Source organism: Mercenaria mercenaria, unplaced genomic scaffold, assembly GCF_021730395.1.
Source record: "Mercenaria mercenaria strain notata unplaced genomic scaffold, MADL_Memer_1 contig_4453, whole genome shotgun sequence".
Classification (NCBI taxonomy): Eukaryota; Metazoa; Mollusca; class Bivalvia; order Venerida; family Veneridae; genus Mercenaria; species Mercenaria mercenaria.
In genome coordinates, this window is record NW_026462682.1 from 32,264 (window position 1) to 54,286 (window position 22,023).

Below are 22,023 nucleotides of genomic sequence, written 5' to 3' on the forward strand. Positions count from 1 at the left end.
CATCTTTCACTAATGCTTGATAATTATACACATAATGTGAACATGTAGGATGTATTTTCAATTTTAAACACTTTTTGTAGACATTTTGGCAGTTTGAATCTTTTAAGATGGTTGTTAGCATTCGCGGATGCAACAGTATAGATACATAAGGACTCATTTAGAGACTTGAGACTATAAATAAAGTAGATATTAGGAAACTTCTCTTGAAAGCTCTAAATTATTAGATAACAAGTAATGAAACAGAAAAATTTTAATAGATCTACTAAACGATCTTAAAGAAGCATTGAAAAAAAAACCGTTCTTTCATATCACACCTTAAAAGCTAAAGAAATCGGCAAACAGGTATTATACATGAGAAAACGAGTCTCAAACTCAATAATCCGCGAAACTGTTCGTAAAGAAACAGTAGGTGTATTCATGAATCTGCTTACCGTCATATATTTCTTGCCGTATTAGCATTTTCAGAAGACACATTTTTTACAGAGAAACCTACCATTTTATTTCAAGTAAAGTGGTACGCAGGCCTTCTTGGAACCGAAATAAACATCGGTGAAAGACACGGCAATGTAAAGGAAAGCAATCCTGCATTATTTTGTAAAACACGGGTTTTTCTTGCCATATTACCCTCCAAGAATTTGCCGAATTTCAGGGTTGGAACGGACCTTTGCAAAAACTGCTTAGAATTTCAGAAAAAACATTGCCTTGTATTTATAGCCCACTATCTTGGCTTGAGCCTCGTAAAAGAATTATTCAATTCGGTGAAAAAATGAAATACTTACGGTGTTCTTAAGTTTTAAATCGATGGATTTGTTTATTAATTTTCTTGCCGTAATACCCGAAAATGACGTCACAAACCACGTGGTATGTACACACTGTATATTGTGTATCTTTTTAACAAAAAGCAATGAAATATAAGAATAAAATCGTATGCCTGTCTTTCCGTCATGTTTTTTTTTTCTTTTTTTGTATTCGATTATTCCCGCAGATTCAACCTTTTTTTAAAAGGTTATAACACACTAAATAGCTACCACTATATATTCTATATAAAATGACAAGTTTTCACAATGCTGCAATACACACCTAGACCCATTTTAAATTTCTTTAACTTACATTTTCTTGTAGAGCAACATTAATACTGTAAAAATATCCAAAGAAAAGTAGGGGTCATGTTTGCGGTAAAGCCTAGACGACATCCAGTTTACGGTGGAAGGCGGAGCTAATTAATATTCATCTATTAATATTCATGAGAACGGTTAACATTTATGTCCCTTGCAATAATTACCTCCCTTCCAAAATGGCGGCAAACAAGGAGCCTGATCCTGTTATTTGGAAAACTGGTTATTTTACTGGTCAAGACTGTATGGAAAACGCAGAAAAAATCATTGAACAGTTCGAATTAATGACACTTTCAAAGTTCAGCAAGGTGAAATGCAAAAATTTCAAAATGCCAGGTAAGTGGCCCGATGCAATAGATAACTTAAAATCTGGGCTAGACTTTAGAATCTGTCCCTAGCTATTCACGCTATTTGGGCATTCTTTTATTTATCGATATCCAATAATATATAAATGGAATACTAAATTCAACCCCTTGTCTCTTAGTATAATACATAAATTCAATATCATTTACCTAAATTGTAAGCATTACCAGTATTTAATTTTGCACACCCTCTCTGCCCGATGTGTTCCTAACAGAGGTGGTAGCATGGATATATTTTCCTCGCCAGGTTTAGAAAATGTGGGGGGTGTGGGGGGCGGCAGCCCCCCATTATGAAATATACAAACTAAAAAAGCCTTACCTTTATTTAATTTCGTGTGTATCCATTCAGTTTAACATATCCAAAAGTAAACCACTCCGTAAAACAATGCTAAATCCAAAGTTAACAATGTTAAATATACAACTTTAGTCCAACTTAAATTGTAAGCATTACCAGTACCTAAATTGTAAGCATTACCAGTATTTAATTTTGCACACCCTCTCTGCCCGATGTGTTCCTAACAGAGGTGGTAGCATGGATATATTTTCCTCGCCAGGTTTAGAAAATGCGGGGGGTGTGGGGGGCGGCAGCCCCCCATTATGAAATATACAAACTAAAAAAGCCTTACCTTTATTTAATTTCGTGTGTATCCATTCAGTTTAACATATCCAAAAGTAAACCACTCCGTAAAACAATGCTAAATCCAAATTTAACAATGTTAAATATACAACTTTAGTCCAACTTAAACTTCTTTAACTGTAGTTCAACTTAAACTTTTAAACTAAATAACGATGTACTATTTACAATTCCGAGCATGGTCATATTTATTCCATGGTTGCGGCCTTGGGGGCCTCCGGGTTAACACCAGGATACACACGGACAATGTCCTTCACCATCTCCCTGAACAGATCCTCTCCATAATGTTTCCTCTTCCACATGAAGACTGCCAAGTATCCTTGAAAGTGTTCAGATTTGGTACCGAATCTTGGGAATTCTGCCTTAGCATGACGCCAATCACTTTCTATTCTGTTGGTGCATGTGCCAGTTTCCGGGTCAACAAAATGTTAACTGTGATTAACCGTAGCATGCTTGTAACCTTCAGGGAGTTTGATTATAGCTCTTCCAGCAGTCGGACCATATGATAGATCCTGGTGCAATCCACCTACGAATAACTGAAATCAATGTATCTGCTGTGCGATCTTCCACAGGCACCATGAACACCTTCTTCCTGTTGTCTTTCTCTCGACCACCGAACACCCATCCGCCCTTAACACGATGACCGACATTGTATTTCCTTTTGGCAAACTTGCTCTCATCGATTTCTACAACTATGTCCTGGCCACCTATTCTTTCACTTGAATCCATTACAACGACTTCACACACCTCTCTACAAAAACTTGCCCAATCAACGTCTGTGGTGCAGGATGTCCCCAATTCATGTTGAATTAAGTTTTGTGGTGTCCCGTGTATCCACATGTACACAAACTGGAGTATTTCCTCTAAAGTTAAGTTGCTCTTGCTGAAGAACGTACCGTTTCTAATACTAATCCTGTGTTCATGTTTGATATTTCCATCACCGCTTTTCCGATTGCTGCAGTACCACCTATGCCCATCGGAGACCTTGCTATCTGCAATTAATTTCATTGACTCGCCGCATGTTGGACACTTTCTTGTACGTGGAATTAGTCCAGTATCAAAACAAAACTGCAGTGTCGATATTTTGTTAGGAATGATCCTGCCTACTAAATCTCGGTATGTCGTTTTACTGTCTTTGGATAGCTTCTTAACGTAGCTAGCAGAACTCTCAGTCCCCACCTGCACCGATTTATCCACGAGCTTTCTCTGCTTCACTTGTGTACCGCTGTCCTTCTGTGCAACACAGCACTGTATTCCAACACTAGAGTGTTCACATTTTTTCAAACGATTATTTAAATCCAAAGTAGAATTTTCACGTTTTACGTTCAGAAAATTAATATTTTCTTTCAGGACCAATGTCCGCTTCGTGGGTTTTTTGACTTTGGTCAAATCAAAATCCTCCAAAGAATCATCCATTTCTAATAGTGGTCACTGGTCAGACACGCCGAAACACAGTAAGGCTTCAACACACTCAATTTTCCCTCCAACACAAACATTACGTAATACGCTCTGTGTACTTTCCAAATATGGTCCCGTAAACTGGCATTAGCTTCAGCGGAAGCGTCCGTAATTAACCGAACATAATTCACAGCACATTCATTTGCTGAAACCCCTTTTATGACGTATATACATATTCCTAATTAAGACACGTGGGCCGACACGTGCTTTCTTATGTCATGAATACTAATGACAATTGCTGCGCAGGAAACTGTAGAAGTTCCAAAGTATTGCAATCACATCAGCTGTCATGGCGCAGTGAGTATGGGTGTGTGAGTGATTAAAAATGATGTCTATGTTTAAATTGTATATTTCTATGCTATGTTTACTAATCATTCCATTGAATATTCGCAGATACCAGTAGATTTCTACCGTGCAGGTGTTTAATGTGTGTAAGCGGTGTGAACGGGAGTTCTGGAGAGGAAAGGAGAGGGGAAGATGGAGCAGAAGAGTGCGGGATCGAACCACCGATATTTTTTTTTTTCTTTTCTTTTTTTTTTTTCCTTCTTTTTTTGTAAACCCCACAAAATACCAGGCCCCTCTTTTTATATTTACCCCACAAAATTAACCCCCTTTTAGAATGTAAACTAAACCATACAGGTACTGGATATTGCAAATTATGCAGATTTTACCTACGGACAGATTCTAAAAGTGCTCCAAAATCTGAACACGTGCTTGGCAGTCCCAATTGTGATGTCTCCCCCCTGAGCCCCAAACGAAAAAAAATGTTTTCTTTATATCTCTTATTTTGGAGTTACAGTTACATGACTTGACAAACACTGGAGTAATAAACGTCAAGATATGTCGTACGATACTGGTCCAGTCAGTGCCTAAATCCGAACGGTGCTTAATAATTCAGACACCTTTATAAAACAACGAGTAAATGTAAGTATTTCCAGAGAAAATTACCTTCAAATAGCGGCACCGCTAAAACAGTAAAAGTAAGAATTATGTCGTGGGGCAGGGTTTTTTTTGGGGTGTTTTTATAGCCGTTATTCGGCTATATTCCCAATGCCAAAAAGTATGTCTTTTTCCCAAAATGAGTGCAAAAATTCCCAATCTACATTCTGAAAAATATTTCATCAAAATTGCACAAAAATTGACCAAATTATGGACAATTTTGTAATGGAAGTCTGTTAAAGAGGTTGTACAATGTGAAATAAGTGTATGAGAAAGTGCTTAAACACATCCTTACTATATCCTATGGGACTAAATATTTCCCAATTTGGAACATTTACGCGTCAAAATTCCCAATTTTGGGGGTATAGGCTATGTTCCCAAGTTAGCTAGAAAAAACCCTGTGGGGGATGACGTCACACAGCGCACGCCAGTTATTTGAGGTGCGGCGAGAGAATTCACGAATAAACAACTCGGCCCTTATCAATTTTCCCAAACTTTCATGTTAAGTTCAAGTGCATGAAAATACTAATCCATTATTCCTGTTGTTTTTTTTGTTTTTTATAGAATCAAATAGTTTCCAAGGGAGAGTGTATTGGGAAGAGAAATCTAGTCACACACTACCGCTCGAGTTTGATGGAGTACCATTCGTTATAATTGGTTCACAAGTTCGGGAATGTGTCAATGGACCCGATCGCCATCGCTCGGAAAAGAAGAAACATTCTGAAAAGCAGCAGGTACCGCCTTACCTCTTTTTGATAGTAGAAACTTACCGATATCTTTCAACACAGGTCTAAAATGATAATTATATGTACTTTGAAAACGTAGACCTTACCTTGTTAAAAAATCTAAGCTATACTAGGTATTACTACATATTTTTGGTAATTGCTCAGCCTTTTAAATTGAAAGAAAGTAGGTTATTTTTATGCCCCCGAAGGGAGGCATATAGTTTTTGAACCGTCTGTCTGTCGGTCTGTCCGCATTTTTCGTGTCCGGTCCATATCTTTGTCATCGATGGATGGATTTTCAAATAACTTGGAATGAATGCGTACCACATTAAGACGACGTGTCGCGCGCAAGACCCAGGTCCGTAGCTCAAAGGTCAAGGTCACACTTAGACATTAAAGGATACTGCATTGATGGGTGTGTCCGGTCCATATCTTTGTCATCGATGGATGGATTTTCAAATAACTTGGCATGAATGTGTACCACAGTAAGACGACGTGTCGTGCGCAAGACCCAGGTCCGTAGCGCGAAAGTCATGGTCACACTTAGACATTAAGGGATAGTGCATTGATGGGCGTGTCCGGTCCATATCTTTGTCATCGATTGATGGATTTTCAAATAACTTGGCATGAATGTGTACCACAGTAAGATGACGTGTCGCGCGCAAGACCCAGGTCCGTAGCTCAAAGGTCAAGGTCACACTTAGACATTAAGGGATAGTGCATTGATGGGCGTGTCCGGTCCATATCTTTGTCATCGATGGATGGATTTTCAAATAACTTGGCATGAATGTGTACCACAGTAAGACGACATGTCGCGCGCAAGACACAGGTCCGTAGCTCAAAGGTCAAGGTCACACTTAGACGTTAAAGGTAATTTTTATGATAGTGCATTGATGGGCGTGTCCGGTCCATATCTTTGTCATTCATGCATGGATTTTAAAATAACTACGCATGAATGTGTGACACAGTAAGACGACGTGTCACGCGCAAGACCCAGCTCCGTCGGTCAAAGGTCCTAAACTCTAACATCGGCCATAACTATTCATCCTATGGAGACAGCTGTTGTTTTTTTTGTGGGGGGGGGGGGGGGGGGCGGGTTCCACTCTATTCTTTTCTTGAAGAAATTTTCTTCCATTGCTTAGCTATATGTTATGTATCTTTTGTTTAGGAAGAACATGGTTACACAGTTATGGGAAAAAAGAGGTGTTTGCTTCAGACTACAAAAAAGATGAATTGCTCTGCAGCAATTCATCTTAGATATATAGTCAAGTTCCCAGAATTTAAGGTAATTTCTATACAACAATAGACATAGAACCTAAGGGAGAGGTTTGTAAATTATATTTTTATTTGAGTCATTTTCTTATGGCTTGTTAAGGGCAAAGCATATTGGCAGGATTATGCAATCTACATGAAACAGCATTGGATGTACCGATAAAATGATCTACAGAGTGTAGATTTGTATTTTCAGGATTTTGTTCATGTTATGCTAGGCATTTATAACCAGTGAGAAATACAACTACTTAAAAAAGTAAAAGTAGGACAATTTTTTATTCCCTCCACTTCGGGGTGGGGGTTGCATAGTTATGCCCATGTCCATCTGTCCTTCCGTCTGTCCTTTCGAGAATGTTGTGTCGCGCCTAGCTCCAAGAGTATTTGATGTAGAGTCACAAAACTTTACAGGAATCAGGGTTCTGCCACGGATAAAAAATGGCTTCATACAAATTTTCCACACCCTTTGTGGTTTGATTTTGTGACAGATTGTTAGTTTTGGAGACAATAAGTTTGTAATTGTAGACAGAATTTAAGCAGTCATCAAGCGCACTTCCAGTTTCATCTGCCAAGAGTGGGTGGAAAACAGTCAACAACATCGGGTTTGCATGGTACCGTAATCCTAGCTTCTGATTCTAGGATGTGGTTCCGCATCCGGATTCATTCAGTTGTGTAGGAGTTATGGCCCCTGACTTTAGTTATAAGTTGGTCATTTAATGTTGTGTTCATTTAGTCAAGTACGAGTTATGGCCCCTAACTTAGTAAGAAATTGGTCATTTTAAAAGTTGAACTGTGTCCTTTGTCATACAGTGGGGGCATCTGTGTCACATAGACACATTTCTACTTAACTCTCTAAAAGTTATTTGACTGAAGCTGGGACTAACTGAATTTTTTTAAACTCTGAATTGGATTTTAAAGTTTTGCATGTAAAAAACTTCTAGGACAAATGTCTGTGGTATAATGAGATTACCTCCCTTTGCATTTAAGTTTCTTTTAGGCATAGAGTACTTTTAAAGGATGAAAACTTTTTACATTTTGCATAATCATTAATGTACTTACTCAATGAATTTCCTTGTTATACATTACAGCTAAATAATAACACTAAATGGGTCAGAAAGAAACAAGGAAAAGAGTTGAAAGAGGCTATGAAAAGAGGAAATGTGGTTGCAGAGCACAGGGTGTATGTATGTTTTCCATCAAACGAGGACCACATTGGTCATCTAACTGAAGAGGTAATAATAGAAAATGGAATTGTGTTGACATTGACAGGGCTGTAAGATAGCTTCTTAGTAAATTTTAAATCAAAATAAATTTTACTGACAGATTCAAAAGAAAAGAGTTAATAGTGATTTCATGTTTAGAATTAAAGGGCAGAATTTTCAATGTTATCCAAGGTGTTCTCACTTAAGCTTAGTAGGGAGAGTGCAAATCTATGTATTGTGGTGTTGTGAGTCCAGCCATGAGTGTTGCGAAGATCTATGTTAAGGTCTTAAAGAAGAAGTTGGGTCTGAAATCATTTGACCTTCAGGTCTGATTGTGGAGAAGTTAGCAGTTACTTTTGGAGAACAGATTTGCACTGGTTCAGAAACCAGGAATAATGTTAACTGCCCGAAGTTACATAACTGAATTATGGTTGAAAAATATTGTTGAACTCAAAACAAACTTATCCAAGATGGCGAATTTTTTGTATAATGTAAAGACATTTAATATGGAAGCTGTTGTTCTCAGTGCCCGTTATTACAGCAGCTTAACGATTTGTACAGTTCTGCTTTATTGATTGATAGCTACATAGGTACATATCCCAATAATTAATGGAAATGTCATTATGAGTAAAAGTTGAAATCAGTATTTTTATATTTTTTGGTCCTGAGGGATCATAGAGTCTATTTAATATCTGTGTAATACAGTTCTGCTTACGCTGGTGCAAGTGTGAGAGGTGTTGCATTTTCCATTACCTCAGTGTTTTGTAAAGATATTAATGCAATTTTTCTTGTGTGTTGTTAATAATAAGGAATGTCTACAAAATTAGTTTGCACAGTCCATAGTGGTAGATCTAACTGTTATAAACTGATAAATTTGAAAATCAATTGTTAAAGATTTATTTTGTTTTGTTCAGCATATCAATTTGTTGTTGTTTCAGTTTGGCTTGATGTCTCAGAGAGTAGACAAGTCCATTATCTCTAAAATACACATGCTTGTTGGAGAAGGAGTCACAAATGCTGCCGAAATGAAACGTCACCTTTCAATATTTTGTAAGACGCAACATCCAGAAATGCCAGAATGCAGCAGACGATTTTATCCATCGAATAAAGACATACGCAACCATATGTATAGGGCTATGCGACTAACACAGTAAGTTGCTTTACAGCAGTAAGGTCACATTATGGCTATGTTTCATTGCTATATTAGCTTGCTGTGTGTTGATACTTTGAAATTTTAAGTACTGTACAGAATGCAGCAACACTTGTTTCAGGTAATCTGCCCACTGTTACATGTACAGAATGCAGGAACACTTGTTAAGTAATCTGTCTGCTATGATAAAACCGAAATATTTTGAAAATGGCGTAATACCCAAGACAAACAAATTATTTAGGTCTTCTTGATTTGTTATTCTGCCATAGTTAATTTTTATTACTACATGTATTACAGATTTTCTTCAGAGGATCAAGAGAATCTTTTGCAGTGTGTAAACAAGTGGAAATTAGAAAATCCCAGTGACCATTACTTTTTTAATCCAAGGTTTGATTTGTTGATTTTAACTTCACATTGTCTTCTCTTTTTCCTGGCTGCAAAAGCTAGTGTGGGCATGGAAATGTAGTCTTCCTGTTTGTAACTCTGAGCATGCAATTATTACCTTTGATGGTGTTGCCACTTTAGTATTCATTTTTAGCTCGACTATTCATAGAATAGTAGAGCTATTGGACTCGCCCATGCGTCCGCGTCCGCGTCCCGATTTGGTTAAGTTTTTGTATGTAAGCTGGTATCTCAGCAACCACTTGTGGGAATGGATTGAAACTTCACACACTTATTCACTGTGATAAACTGACCTACATTGCACAGGTTCCATAACTCTGTTTTGCTTTTTTACAAAATTATGCCCCTTTTTCGACTTAGAAATTCTTGGTTAAGGTTTTGTATGTAAGCTGGTATCTCAGTAACCACTTGTGGGAATGGATTGAAACTTCACACACTTATTTACTGTGATAAACTGACTTACATTGCACAGGTTCCATAACTCTATTTTGCTTTTTTACAAAATTATGCCCCTTTTTCGACTTAGAATTTTTTGGTTAAGGTTTTGTATGTAGGCTGGTATCTCAGTACTCACTAATTGGAATAGATTGAAACTTCAAACACTTATTCACTGTCATGATCTGACATGCACAAAGCAGGTCCCATAACTTTATTTTGCTTGTTTTCAAAATTATGCCCCTTTTGCAACATAGAAATTTTTGGTTAAGTTTTTGTATGTAAGCTGGTATCTCAGTATCCACTAATGGGAAAGGATTGAAATTTCACACACTTGTTCACTGTCATGATATGACATGCAATGCAAAGGGTCAATAACTCAACTTCGCATTTTACAAAATTATGCCCCTTTTTCAACTTAGGAGTTTTTGGTTAAATTCCTATATGTAAGCTGGTATCTCAGTACCCACTAATGGGAATGGATTGAAACTTCACACACTTGTCCACTGTCATGAGCTGATAAGCACTATGCAGGTTCCATAACCCTATTTTGCTGTTTTACTAAATTATGTCCCTTTTTCGACTTCCGTATTCATTCAATCGACAAGGCTGTTGAATAGTCGAGCGTTGCTGTCCTCCGACAGCTCTTGTTTATCTTTGTTATGAAAGTAACACTGGAAGATCTAAGAATTTAAGTTAAGATTTTTAAGTTAACTGTAGGATTTTCATGGAAGTGGCAACTTCTGCTTATCTTACAGATCTTAAAAAATTTCCATAAGATTGCCATTTTGTTTTACACCAACACTTATTCCTCTTTCATCAATTACAAGTAAAAAGTCCCCTAATAATAGATCTTAAGTGATTTAAAACCAACCCAATGTTACATATTGAACATGCAAATACTTTGTTACAGTCCAAGTGATACAGATGAAGAAGACACTGACAGGGCTTTTATATTTGTGCACCAGACTTGGTGGCAGCAGGTGTTACTTAGGCGGTATGGAAATGAGATTTGCCTCTTGGATGCAACCTACAAGACCTCAAAATATGATATCCCTCTGTTTTTTGTATGTGTTTCCACTAATGTAGGTTACTCCATAGTTGGAACATTTCTTATTCCAAATGAGAAGACAGAGAGCATCCAAAGAGGTCTTAGGGTTCTCCAGGAGTGGAATGTGGATTGGAAACCAGCATATTTTATGACAGATTATGACATAAAAGAGATAGCAGCGATAGAAAACACCTTTCCAGGTACGCTGAATATTATTCATAATATGCTCTTCACTCTGAAAGTATAAATCGTGACACAATAGTGATAATTTCTATGTTATTTTTTTCCTTATTTTTCTCTTTTTTTTGCTTTCAGAAATACTGATAGGTGTGTAGAAAATTTCATGCAGACTTTTCATAATTAATTTTCTCAATGTTTCATATGTAACATTCTCTTTTCATGCCCCCAAAGGTGGTAACATTGCCACATGTATATGTGTTTGTCTGTGTAAATTTATTTATGGGCTGTATCTCTGCCATCCAGAAAGGGATTTAGAAAACATTGGCATAAATGTTCACGATAATGAGAAGACATGTCGTGCTCAATACCATAACTTCAAGGTCAATGTCATAGTCAGAGATAAAAGGTCAAAAGGGTCTGATTCATGTCTGGTCTCTAACTCTGCCATCTGTGAAGAGATTTTGAAATAACTTAAGATGAAAATTCACCATAATGAGAGGATGTGTCATGTGCTTGGCCCAGGCCCCCTAGCTCAAAGGTCTAGGTCACATTTAATGGCAAAAGGTTAAGAGTCTATTTCTTGTCTGTTTCAAAACTCTGTTCCAAAAATGCCATTGATGAAGGGATTTTGAATTCACTTGGCATAAAAATTCCATATATTGAGATGAAGAGACATGTGCAAGACTCGGGGCCCCTAGCTCCAAGGTCAAGGTCACATTAGGAAATCAAAGGTGCTTCTTGTCTGGGTCAAGTTTGATGATTTGATCTGTAAGTCAGTGAATGTCATTTAAAGAACATGTTAAAATGTTTTACAAATGGTTTATGTTTATGAATAATTGTTGTTGTTCATGTGTTTTATGTCTTATTGAATACATTAATTTTGTTTGGAAAAACAGTTCTTAGAAATTTTGTTCAAACTTTTCGGGGGTGTGGGAGCAGGTAGAGTTATTTTGGGTAAGTAACCCATATGTCTACTTGCGTTCTGAAAAATTAAGTAGAACACTTAATGGGTTACTTGAAAAATTGGTATTGAAGTAATTCATTAATTATACTTGAAAGAAATACAATATATACAAAAGCATGTAAACAAAATCTCATTTAATTGATGTTTACATTTTGATTTGTTACTGAAATTTGCAGACATGAAACTACAATCTTTTATCTACTCATATTGTTTTTCAGGAACTGTAAAGGTAACATAAGTTATGCAAGTTTCACAAGACACCTTAGTAGTAGATTGCATTGGAACATTGTAGTTTTGGTGACTTGTGCAGCTTTGCATAAACTGGTATAATAGTATGTTTTCACTGTAATATTGTTGTGGTGTATGGCTTATTTAAACACTCATATGCCTCATTGCACTATATCACTTGCAATTATGTCCATAGGTGAAGGTATTTGTATAGGGTATAGGAACAAATACAGGCTCCTGTTAAAACAGGATAATGTATCTTTATGCTTCATCTTCTTTATTATTCATTTGAATATTGTGAAATTATTCCTCTAACAAAACATAATGATATAATAGTATTTAAGATAGTAGACTAACGCAAGCACAATCTGTTCACTATTATTGTGAATTACCTATTTCAGTTGCGCTTAGTACAAAGACCTTTACTGGGTGAACACTTTCGAGACTACATTAAATACCCTTTTATAATTCAAATTGTTTGCTTTGATTAAATCTCTCAGGTAAAGTTCTTGGTTGTCTGAAGGTCAGCCATAAAGCCAGTAGGTCATATATAGGAGAAACCTAGTTAAAATGCTAGAGATGTTTTTGCCTATTTAATTTTTCTGTCCAAGTTTGAAACCAGATGAGGTTGTTTCAAACATAGTCAGGTGTGGTGAGGTAGATGGGGTCATCTTATATCTTATTTGAGGTGTTTTTATAGTTTTAACAGCTAGTATTCAAGGTTGGCTTCAATTTTTTATGGGTTTACATACTCTTTAAGAACTGTTTTGAAAGTTACTTGTGCACACAAAATAATAATCATATTTTGGAAATGATACTGTGTGTATTTGACAAATTTAAGCCAACCTTGAACAAAAGTAGCGTCCAATGCTTTTGTAGTACAGGGTAATGATTTTTTTGCATTCTCATTTTATTCTTTATCAACAAACCAATTTTTTATTAACTAATATTGTACCACACATCTTGCTTTTATATATCTAAGCTTATCTCAGATAGAAGCTTTTATTTATAGTAAGCCTTTCTGTTTCTTCCTTACCTTTGTATTATGTAGACAAGAGCTAGAATACTTCGAGTAAAAAAATGAACTGTTGGTTTAAACAATATTTGATTTATCACAATTCATTTACAACATAATAAATAATAAACAACATTATATCAAAAAAGCATACATGATTGAGTAGGAAGCTGAAAGCTTATTTGAAACTCGCTCCTTAAATATTTACGTTTAGCATGTTAAATCATGGTAACTTATAAAGTGATTGATAATATAAATTGCTTGCAGTTTATTCATCGACATTGAATGAACTGTTGTTATAAATTTTGGCACACTTCCATTCCGAGATAAATACAGCTTGAAATTACATCTTATGTTCAATAGATTTTAAACCTTAAAGCTGCCTAAATATAAATATTATTTGTTAGAATTAAAACAATTGTTATTATTTATATGTAAGATAATTCATTTGTGTTCATTACAGACTGCTTCACATACCTTTGTGACTTTCATAGAATGCAGTCCTGGGACAGATGGTTACGTACAGGAACAAATGGATGTCAGCAATTTAGAGAAGAAATTATGAAGTTGTAAGTGCAATTTGATATTTCAGCCAAGAAAAGGATTTACTGTAGATATCACTTTTTGTACTATTGTGCTGAGTTCTTGTTCATCTGTATGGCAGACATCTAAATAATTCTGTTTCATGTTATTTAAATTTTCTCTATTAAGTTACTTTCAGCCTATATCAGTGTTCCCAATGGCATTTAAAGTTGGGATGAATACCTGATGTTTTTTTATGCACTTTAGCCCCCTCCCCCCTCACTTGGAGATCTAAATTACAACTATCTCCAAAACTGGTGATGCAAAGTACCATTCTGAGGGTAAAGAACCCCCATTTTGGTTGTTTTTGGAACACTGCTATATGACTTGAATTCAGACCAAACAGTAAAGTTGAAAATCATAGAGGGAATGCACTGCATTGAATTATGCCTCATTTCTTCATAGACATTATGAAGTATTGCTGTCTGAATGGAGTAATGGATGTTGGTCACAAAACTTGTCTGCATGTTTTCTCTGATCACAAGGTTGGCAGGAATCATCAACATGAAACCTCCTTATCTGCATCATTGATCTTTGGTATGATGCGTTGCCTGGTGTTCAAATTGGTCAAATTAAGCCTATTCCAAAAAAGCACTGCCCTAGGTTCTAAATTCTTACATAAAGTTATATAGGGGAAAAAATAAAAAAAATACCTGATTGTGCTCTCATAAAGTTGTCTGTTCTTTTAAGTTAAAATGTAATGAAATTATTTGCTTCATAGTAAAATTCTTTTTGTTGGATATATTTCTTTGCCATTCCTTAATGCAAACCCAGTTGACAATGGATACCAATTTTTCAAATTTGCTTGTTTCTTTATATACACAGACTGTGCAATGTAGCAAAAGCTCGAAGTGAATCTGAGTATGAGGAGTCTGTGTCTATTCTGAAGAACTCTGAATATTGGAAAGAAAACAAAAACTTGTCTACATGGTTTCAGAAACAATGGTTGTCTAATAGCCGAGTAAGTTTATCTTTTTAGATATTTCCTTATATTTTGTTATCTTGTAACATAATGCATCTTTTACAATAAAGAATTCCTTTTAAAACAGCTTTTATTCAACATAGCAACAGTCTATTGTTAACTTAAACTTAACAGATACACATCATTAAGTAACCTAGTTTCTTAACTCTGAGTTTCACCAAGAGAGGTGGTGTTTATTCTAAAGAAATCTGAATACTGGAAAAGGAACAAAAAATGTCTATATGGTTTACAAAACAATGGTTGTCCAATAGCAGAGTAAGTCTCCAGTCCCCTTTATTTTAAATGGACTGAAACTTCATACACTTTTAAAGGATTGGTTTTTGTTAAAGCCAAAAATGTGGGGCTTTCATAACTTCAGTGATAAACTTGTTTCATGTTACTAGTAAGCTGAAGCAGACTTTCCACATCTGCACCAACAACAAATGAAAGATCTTTTTTCTGTTTTGAATAAAGCTACTATGCTTTGTATTTAAATTTAGAGATGGGTCAGCTGTTACAGAAGGACTATTTTTAACGTAAGAGTGAGTACAACTAATGGGCTAGAACGGCAGCACCAGACACTGAAAGCTTCATACCTGTCAGGGTACACAGACGGTACACTGACCTGTTTGGTTACATGTTTGGTAACAAGATTTCTGCCAGACAGTTATAAGAGGTATGGAACTCTTACTGATTTCTTTTTAAAAGAGTTGGTACCAAGTTACCAGTTTTATCCATGCAGTAGCACAAACATTGGAAATTGTTAATGATTCTGAGAGATAACATTTTGATAAAATGAACACAAATATGTATGATTTTCTATGAATTTTCGTGCTTTTATTGTACGTCAAATAAATGCCCAATGCAAATTTCCTAGAAGTTTATCTTAAATAATATAATCATATTCCCTAGTTATTTCATATCTGTTGCTCAAAAGTATTATTTGTTTTCTGCACAAATGATATAAGTAGTTCTTTTATATCACATGCACAACACCACCATTTTGGATTAAAAAAAACAAACAGAAAAAATGAGCTACATGTCATTTGACTAATTTTCAAGAAACCAGCAAATGTTTAGTGTACCATAAATGCATCAAAAATCCATTCAATTTTTAGGTATGTGGAATACAACGTTAAGAGTTTGGACATGTGCAGGGCATACACTCCAAACTTGCCGAATTTTCTTCACAACCGCCCAAAAATGTTTGTAAAGCATTGTGCTCAAAGGCTTCCTCCTTCACAAGAACATATTCCAATGGAAAATATCAAGAAACAAGAAGATGAGGCTGTATTTACTATCAAAAGCATAGACAGCGGATCTTGTTACACAGTAGATTTGGGCGGTGCACTACCCAGTTGTAGTTGCAAAGATTGGGAAAAGTTCCATCTTCCTTGCAAGCATATGCTTGCTATTCTTACACAAATTGAAGGCTATGGTTGGGACTCCTTAAATGAAGATTTTAGAGACTGTCCTCATTTCTGTATTGACCCAGATTTGAAAAATTCCTGCCATTATGATAAAAAAGTCGCAATTCCAGAGCCATTAACATCGAACAACAGAAGAAATTTCAGTGTGAAAACCGATAAACGTCAAACAAACCAGGAAGAATTAAGTATAAATATAGATAAAAATCCGCAAATAAAGCCCAAAAAAACAGCCATAGGGTCAAGATGTAAAGGGTTGTCCTCAAGCATACACAGTCTCATGTTTTTAATAAAGAAGAGAGAGGACTACGAGGAAATTTTTCAAGATTTAACCCAATTATATTCCAAGTTGAAGAAGATGGTGCCTACAGAAGGAGGTTTAAGAACAAGACCTGTAAAATTCGGACGCAAAGACAGGCTCTTTAAACACGGTCAGCTGAACCTTAGGAAAAATAAAAGGAATCAAAGAGGACACCAAAGTTTCATAGGTAAGTAATTCAGTCAAAGCAGTCAGGTATATTCAAAAGATAAATTACATTTTATTTGAATTAAAAAAATTTGTGAGTGCTGGAATTAATTCATTTGATTCATGAGATGGAGATTAAAGGAATGGCTGTGGAAAGCCTGTTTATATTAAGATGACCACCTAGAACATAACTGTATTATGAAAGTCTAAAGTACTGAACTTCATTACTTAGAAGATAAAATAATGAACAATGTATTGTCTTGGTTTCTTTTTTTAAGCTCATCTGATCTTTATACACCCAAAATGACGTATTATGTAATGATGCTGTTGCCTGTTTGTTACTGATTTCGCATTCACTCTGTAACTCTTGAACCCCTTGAAGAATTTCTAAGACACTTAAGCAAGCACGCACACATACACACACACCTCACTTGTGTTTTAATGTTATTTCCGATATAATTGATTTCAGGAAGAAGACAGAAAAGTAAAAAGGATTGCTACAAACATGGTACAAATTCAAATGGAGAAGGTAATGCATAATAGTACTTTGCACGCCTAATCACCTGAACCCATGGACACAATTCCTTGATCTTAATACTGGTCATTAGTAACCTTTCCAGTGCATGGGGATGTTAGGTTCTTTCACAAAAATATTCCACAGAGTTATGGGACTACATTTTTAGCTCGACTATTCAAAGAATAGTCCAGCTATTCTACTTACCCTGGCGTCGGCGTCGGCGTCACACCTTGGTTAAGTTTTTGCATGCAAGTACATACAGCCATCATTTAAAGGCATATAGCTTTGAAACTTATTTATTCTTTTTCTAGGTCAATTACCAACCTCACTGGGTCAAGTTCCATAACTCTGACATGTATTTTGAGCAAATTATGCCCCCTTCTGGACTTAGAAAATTCTGGTTAAAGTTTTACATGCAAGTTACTATCTCCAAAACTAATGCAGATATTGAATTGAAACTTCACATGTGTCTTCGGGGTTATAAAACTAGTTGATATCAGCAAGTCCCATAACTCTGATCTTCATTTTGGTCAAATTATGCCCCCTTTTGGACTTAGAAAATTCTGGTTAAGCTTTTGCATGCAAGTACATACAGCTATCATTTAAAGGCATATAGCTTTGAAACTTATTTATTCTTTTTCTAGGTCAATTACCAACCTCACTTTGTGTCAATATTATGCAAATTATGCCCCCTTTTGGACTTATAAAAATTCTGGTTAAAGTTTTACATGCAAGTTACTATCTCCAAAACTAATGCAAGTTTTGAATTGAAACTCCACATGTGTCTTTGGGATTATAAAACTAGTTGATAGCAGCAAGTCCCATAGCAGTTTGGCCAAATTATGTCCCCTTTTGAACTTAAAACTCTTTTGATATTTAACATTTTGGGTAATATTTTCCTGCTTCTGGGACAATATTACGAATAGTCGAGCTTGGCTGTCTTACGGACAGCTCTTGTTTGTTACTATACTACTCACATACATAAAAAATTATGCAGACTTATGTGCAACTACTGTTTCAGTGCTTACAAGGAGGCGACATTCATCAACTTCATTTATTGCTCTAACTCTGTACGTTGTCGATAAAAGAATTTTATTTGATTGATTTCTTTACAGTTATTTGAACATGCATATAACCTTTTACACATATCAGTCAGAGTTTTGGTCCATAATTTTTTTTTTATGATTTTAGCTTTGAATCCACAAAGAGCCAACCATAGTAGACAGAACTGTATTATTCCACAAGACAGTTGTATGAATATTACAGAAAATTTGGAAGAATCCATCAGAGATACTGGTAATTATTTCCCTGCAATATATAATTAAAGTATTTCTGTATGTTTGCTAAATGGGAAGTAATGATGTAATGTCATTTATCTGGAAAACATAGGCTAGAGCCTGGAATCGCCATATGGCAGTTAAGATCTTTTTATGACTTAATGTCCACATGTGAGTATATTTATTACTATGGCAACATTACTTCCTTTCTAAAGTTGAATTTGAATTAAGAAAAATGACATGTTAAATGATACAAAATATGTCTGGAAAAAAATCTAAATGGGAGGATCACTGTACTCACTGGCAGACATCTTAAAAATAACCACATGGACCAACACATTTTATTTCCATTAAAATGCACAGGTGCATATTGTAGAAGAAAAATCTATTTTTAGCTCGACTATTCGAAGAATAGGGGAGCTAACCTACTCGGCTCAAAATCCATTGAGATATTGCTTTCATGTTTTACATACTTGCTTACCATCATGACCCTAGTCTGTAAAAAGGAGGCAACTCTATTAAGCATTTTTACTGAATTATGGCCCCTTTTCGACTTTGAATAAATGTTAAAGTTTGCGTACCACCCCAAATATTTTCAAAGTCCATTAAGATATTGCTTTCATATTTTGCATACTTGTTTACCATCATGACCCCAGTCTGTAAAAAGGAGGGGGCAACTCTATCAAGCGTTTTGACTGAATTATGGCCCCTTTTCGACTTAGAATATGCTTATTGTAATGTGAAAGTTTTGCTCATTCCTTATATTATACTATCAAGCACTGACAATAGTCAAGTGCACTGTCCACCAGGGCACTAGACAACTTTTGGGGACAGGTACCCATACCCTCAGGAAGGGGAATTTTCCGACATTTTAAGATGAAAAGGGGAAGTTTAAGTCATGTATTATATGTAACTACTTTTTACACTTATTAATACTGTTTTCAGTCATTTCTAACTGATGTGACTATACTGCAACAGTAATCTTCCTTAGAGGCACTATATAATATTAAAAGAAAGAGTTAATATCTATTTGTGTCATACAACCTATCATCAGGGAAAAAATTTTCTGAGAAAGGGGGAAAAAACATATTATTTTAGGAGGGGAATGGTACCCATATTCGGCCCCAAAAATGGCCAAACTAGTGCCCTGTCCACTGAGAGGTCTTGTTTGAAAATATGAATAAAATGATTTGATCTGTCCAGCAAGCAGTAGTTGTTTGCCGAACAGTTAAATGATGGTGTCTTATGTTTAAAGCATCTTTTACAGAATTGGAACATCTAGATACATTGGTAGTAGGCACAGCATCACAGACAGAAATAGATGAAGCAGAAGGTATTAGTGCAGTGCATGTATATAGAACACAGTAGTTCTTGTTAACACTTCCTATTCTACCAGTAAAATCCTGGAAGTGACTGCATGAATGCCCCCTGTCTGTCCATCCATCCATCTGTCTGTCAGTATGGATTCTGCAGTTTCTTATAAAGTATTCCACCTAGGTTTACAAAACTTGGTATGTATATAGAGAGCACTATGTAGATAATGCACATGCTATAACTTAGGCTTGTAGGGCAAAGGCCAAGGCTGGTATTGAAGGCAAGTTAACATTATTTTCTCTCCATAACTTTTATATGCGTTGATGAAATAACTGAATGGTTCATTCAAATGTTCCCCATGATGAGACAATGTATCAACACATGATCCAGGCTTTTGGGCTATAAATCAATGTCACTGTTAAAGGTCAAGTGAAAATTTGTTTCTTTCTATATGCTCTATAACTGTAAGTTGTACTGATGGATTATCTTAACACTGCACAATAATGCAGATATTGAATTGAAACATCACATGTGTCTTTGGGATTATAAAAATGTGATAGCATCAAGTTCCATAACTCTGACATGCACATTGGCAAAATTAGTCCCCATTTGGACTTAGAAAATTGTGGCTAAAGTTTTGCTTCAATTCTTCAAAAGTATTGCAGATACTGGATTGAAACTGGAAAGTTGAGCATTGGTTGTCTGACGGACAGCTCTTATTAGTCTGATCATGGTTGTTTACAGCCACAAGTGATCAACACTATAAAGTTTTATATAAGTAGAGGACGTTTGTATTGCCATTGCAGTACTCACTTCTTCCTTTTTAAGAAATATGCATGCAGTTCATTATTCCAAAATATTTCCTTGTCTTGGCCACCATTTACACAAAACGTTAAGGTTAGGGCCACTGGTAGGGGACTTGTGTATTGCCACTGCAATACTCAATTGTTGTTCTATATAATAATCCAGATGCAAGGGAAACCTACTGAAGTAGTAGATAAACAAATATGTTGAAATCAAACATGATATTTTATCAAGGAGTCTTGTTCTTAAATTTCAATGTTCTTCATGAATTTGTGTAGCTTAATACCTTGTGAAATTATGGAAACATCGAAAATGGTAACAGATCTTGACGTAAGGTTTTATGACTTTGTATGTGTAATATTCATTCTAAATAACCATCAATTCTTTTAGCTGATGGACTGGTTGAAAAGTTATGGGCACTTGATAGAGATTTTGACGTTCCAGTTGCCAAGGTATACGGCATATCTGTCACAGATACTGATATAAGGTCTCTTAATGGAACTCGTTGGTTGACAGATAATGTGAGTATCTTTGCCAATTTTAATGGTGCTTAAACTTTGAGATAACCAGAGCCTGTCATTTATGACATATTTGATCTTCAAAAGTTTACTTAATATGTACACATTTATTCTAGATGTAGCTGTAAATGTTTTTTAGTGTCTACAACTTCAAACCCGATGCTTATTACAGTGAATAAATCTCTTAATTATTAAACTGTAAATTATCTTAGACTTTTAGTATCAGGAACATTGTAATGAAGAAATAGAAATCTGACCATTTAGATGAAATTGATAATTGAACTAAATTAGTGATGTGCATAATGATGCCCTGAATGGCATTTTGTAGGTGATTGACGGTTTCCTGGAAATGCTTACCAATCAAGAAAATGACAAGGGCACAAAAATACTGCATATACTGCATTCAACAATGAGAGGCATAGTACTTGGCACATACGATCCCAGGAATCAGAGAACAATGAAGCTTAAGGTATGTTATTATGTCTTCCACCACACAGTGGTGTGAGAGACATATTGATTTACTCCAGTCTGTGTGTGTGTCTGTCACAAAGCTTGTCCGCACCCTTAAGTCGAACATTTCTCATCCGATTTTCAACAAACTTAAACAAAATGTGTTTGACCATAAGACCTCGGCCAAGTTCGATAACTAGCCAAATCGGTCCAGGCTTCAGGGAGTTATGGCCCTTGAATTACCAAAATCAGCTTTCTTACTCTTGTCCGCACTCTAATTCAAACATTTCTCATCCGATCTTCACCGAACTTGAACAAAATGTGTTTGACCATGAGACCTTGGCCAGGTTTGATAACTAGCCAAATCAGTCTAGGCATTTTGGAGTTATGGTCCATGAATTAGCGAAAAATCCACCTTTATACAATTGTCTGCTCTCCAAATCGAACATTTTTCATCCAATCTTCACCAAACTTGAACAAAATGTTTTTGGCCATAAGACCTTAGCCAAGTTCGATAACTAGCCAGATCCGCCCAGGCACTTTTGATTTATGGCCCTTGAATTACTGATTGGATCCAC

General features: G+C 35.8%; 2 protein-coding genes across 3 annotated transcripts; both read left to right on the forward strand.

The window, feature by feature from the left end:
* Positions 1-1,395: 1,395 nt before the first annotated feature.
* On the forward strand, positions 1,396-12,240 carry LOC128553893 (uncharacterized). 2 transcript variants are annotated; one of them, XM_053535094.1, is made up of 8 exons: positions 1,396-1,451; positions 5,073-5,242; positions 6,402-6,518; positions 7,591-7,734; positions 8,643-8,854; positions 9,152-9,241; positions 10,605-10,942; positions 12,105-12,240. In XM_053535094.1, exons 1-8 carry the CDS (start codon positions 1,400-1,402, stop codon positions 12,122-12,124), a joined length of 1,143 nt encoding a protein of 380 aa, XP_053391069.1. In that variant the 5' UTR covers positions 1,396-1,399; the 3' UTR covers positions 12,125-12,240. The 2 variants fall into 2 exon arrangements, with proteins under 2 accessions (XP_053391069.1, XP_053391068.1); XM_053535093.1 differs by lacking the exon at positions 12,105-12,240 and having other exon boundaries at positions 10,605-11,606.
* A 1,331-nt stretch (positions 12,241-13,571) lies between these two features.
* Positions 13,572-21,607, forward strand: LOC128553892 (uncharacterized). Its single transcript, XM_053535092.1, has 9 exons — positions 13,572-13,698; positions 14,537-14,672; positions 15,173-15,348; positions 15,791-16,587; positions 17,035-17,094; positions 18,274-18,378; positions 19,627-19,692; positions 20,868-20,998; positions 21,324-21,607. Exons 1-9 carry the CDS (start codon positions 13,625-13,627, stop codon positions 21,498-21,500), a joined length of 1,722 nt encoding a protein of 573 aa, XP_053391067.1. The 5' UTR covers positions 13,572-13,624; the 3' UTR covers positions 21,501-21,607.
* Positions 21,608-22,023: the final 416 nt, after the last annotated feature.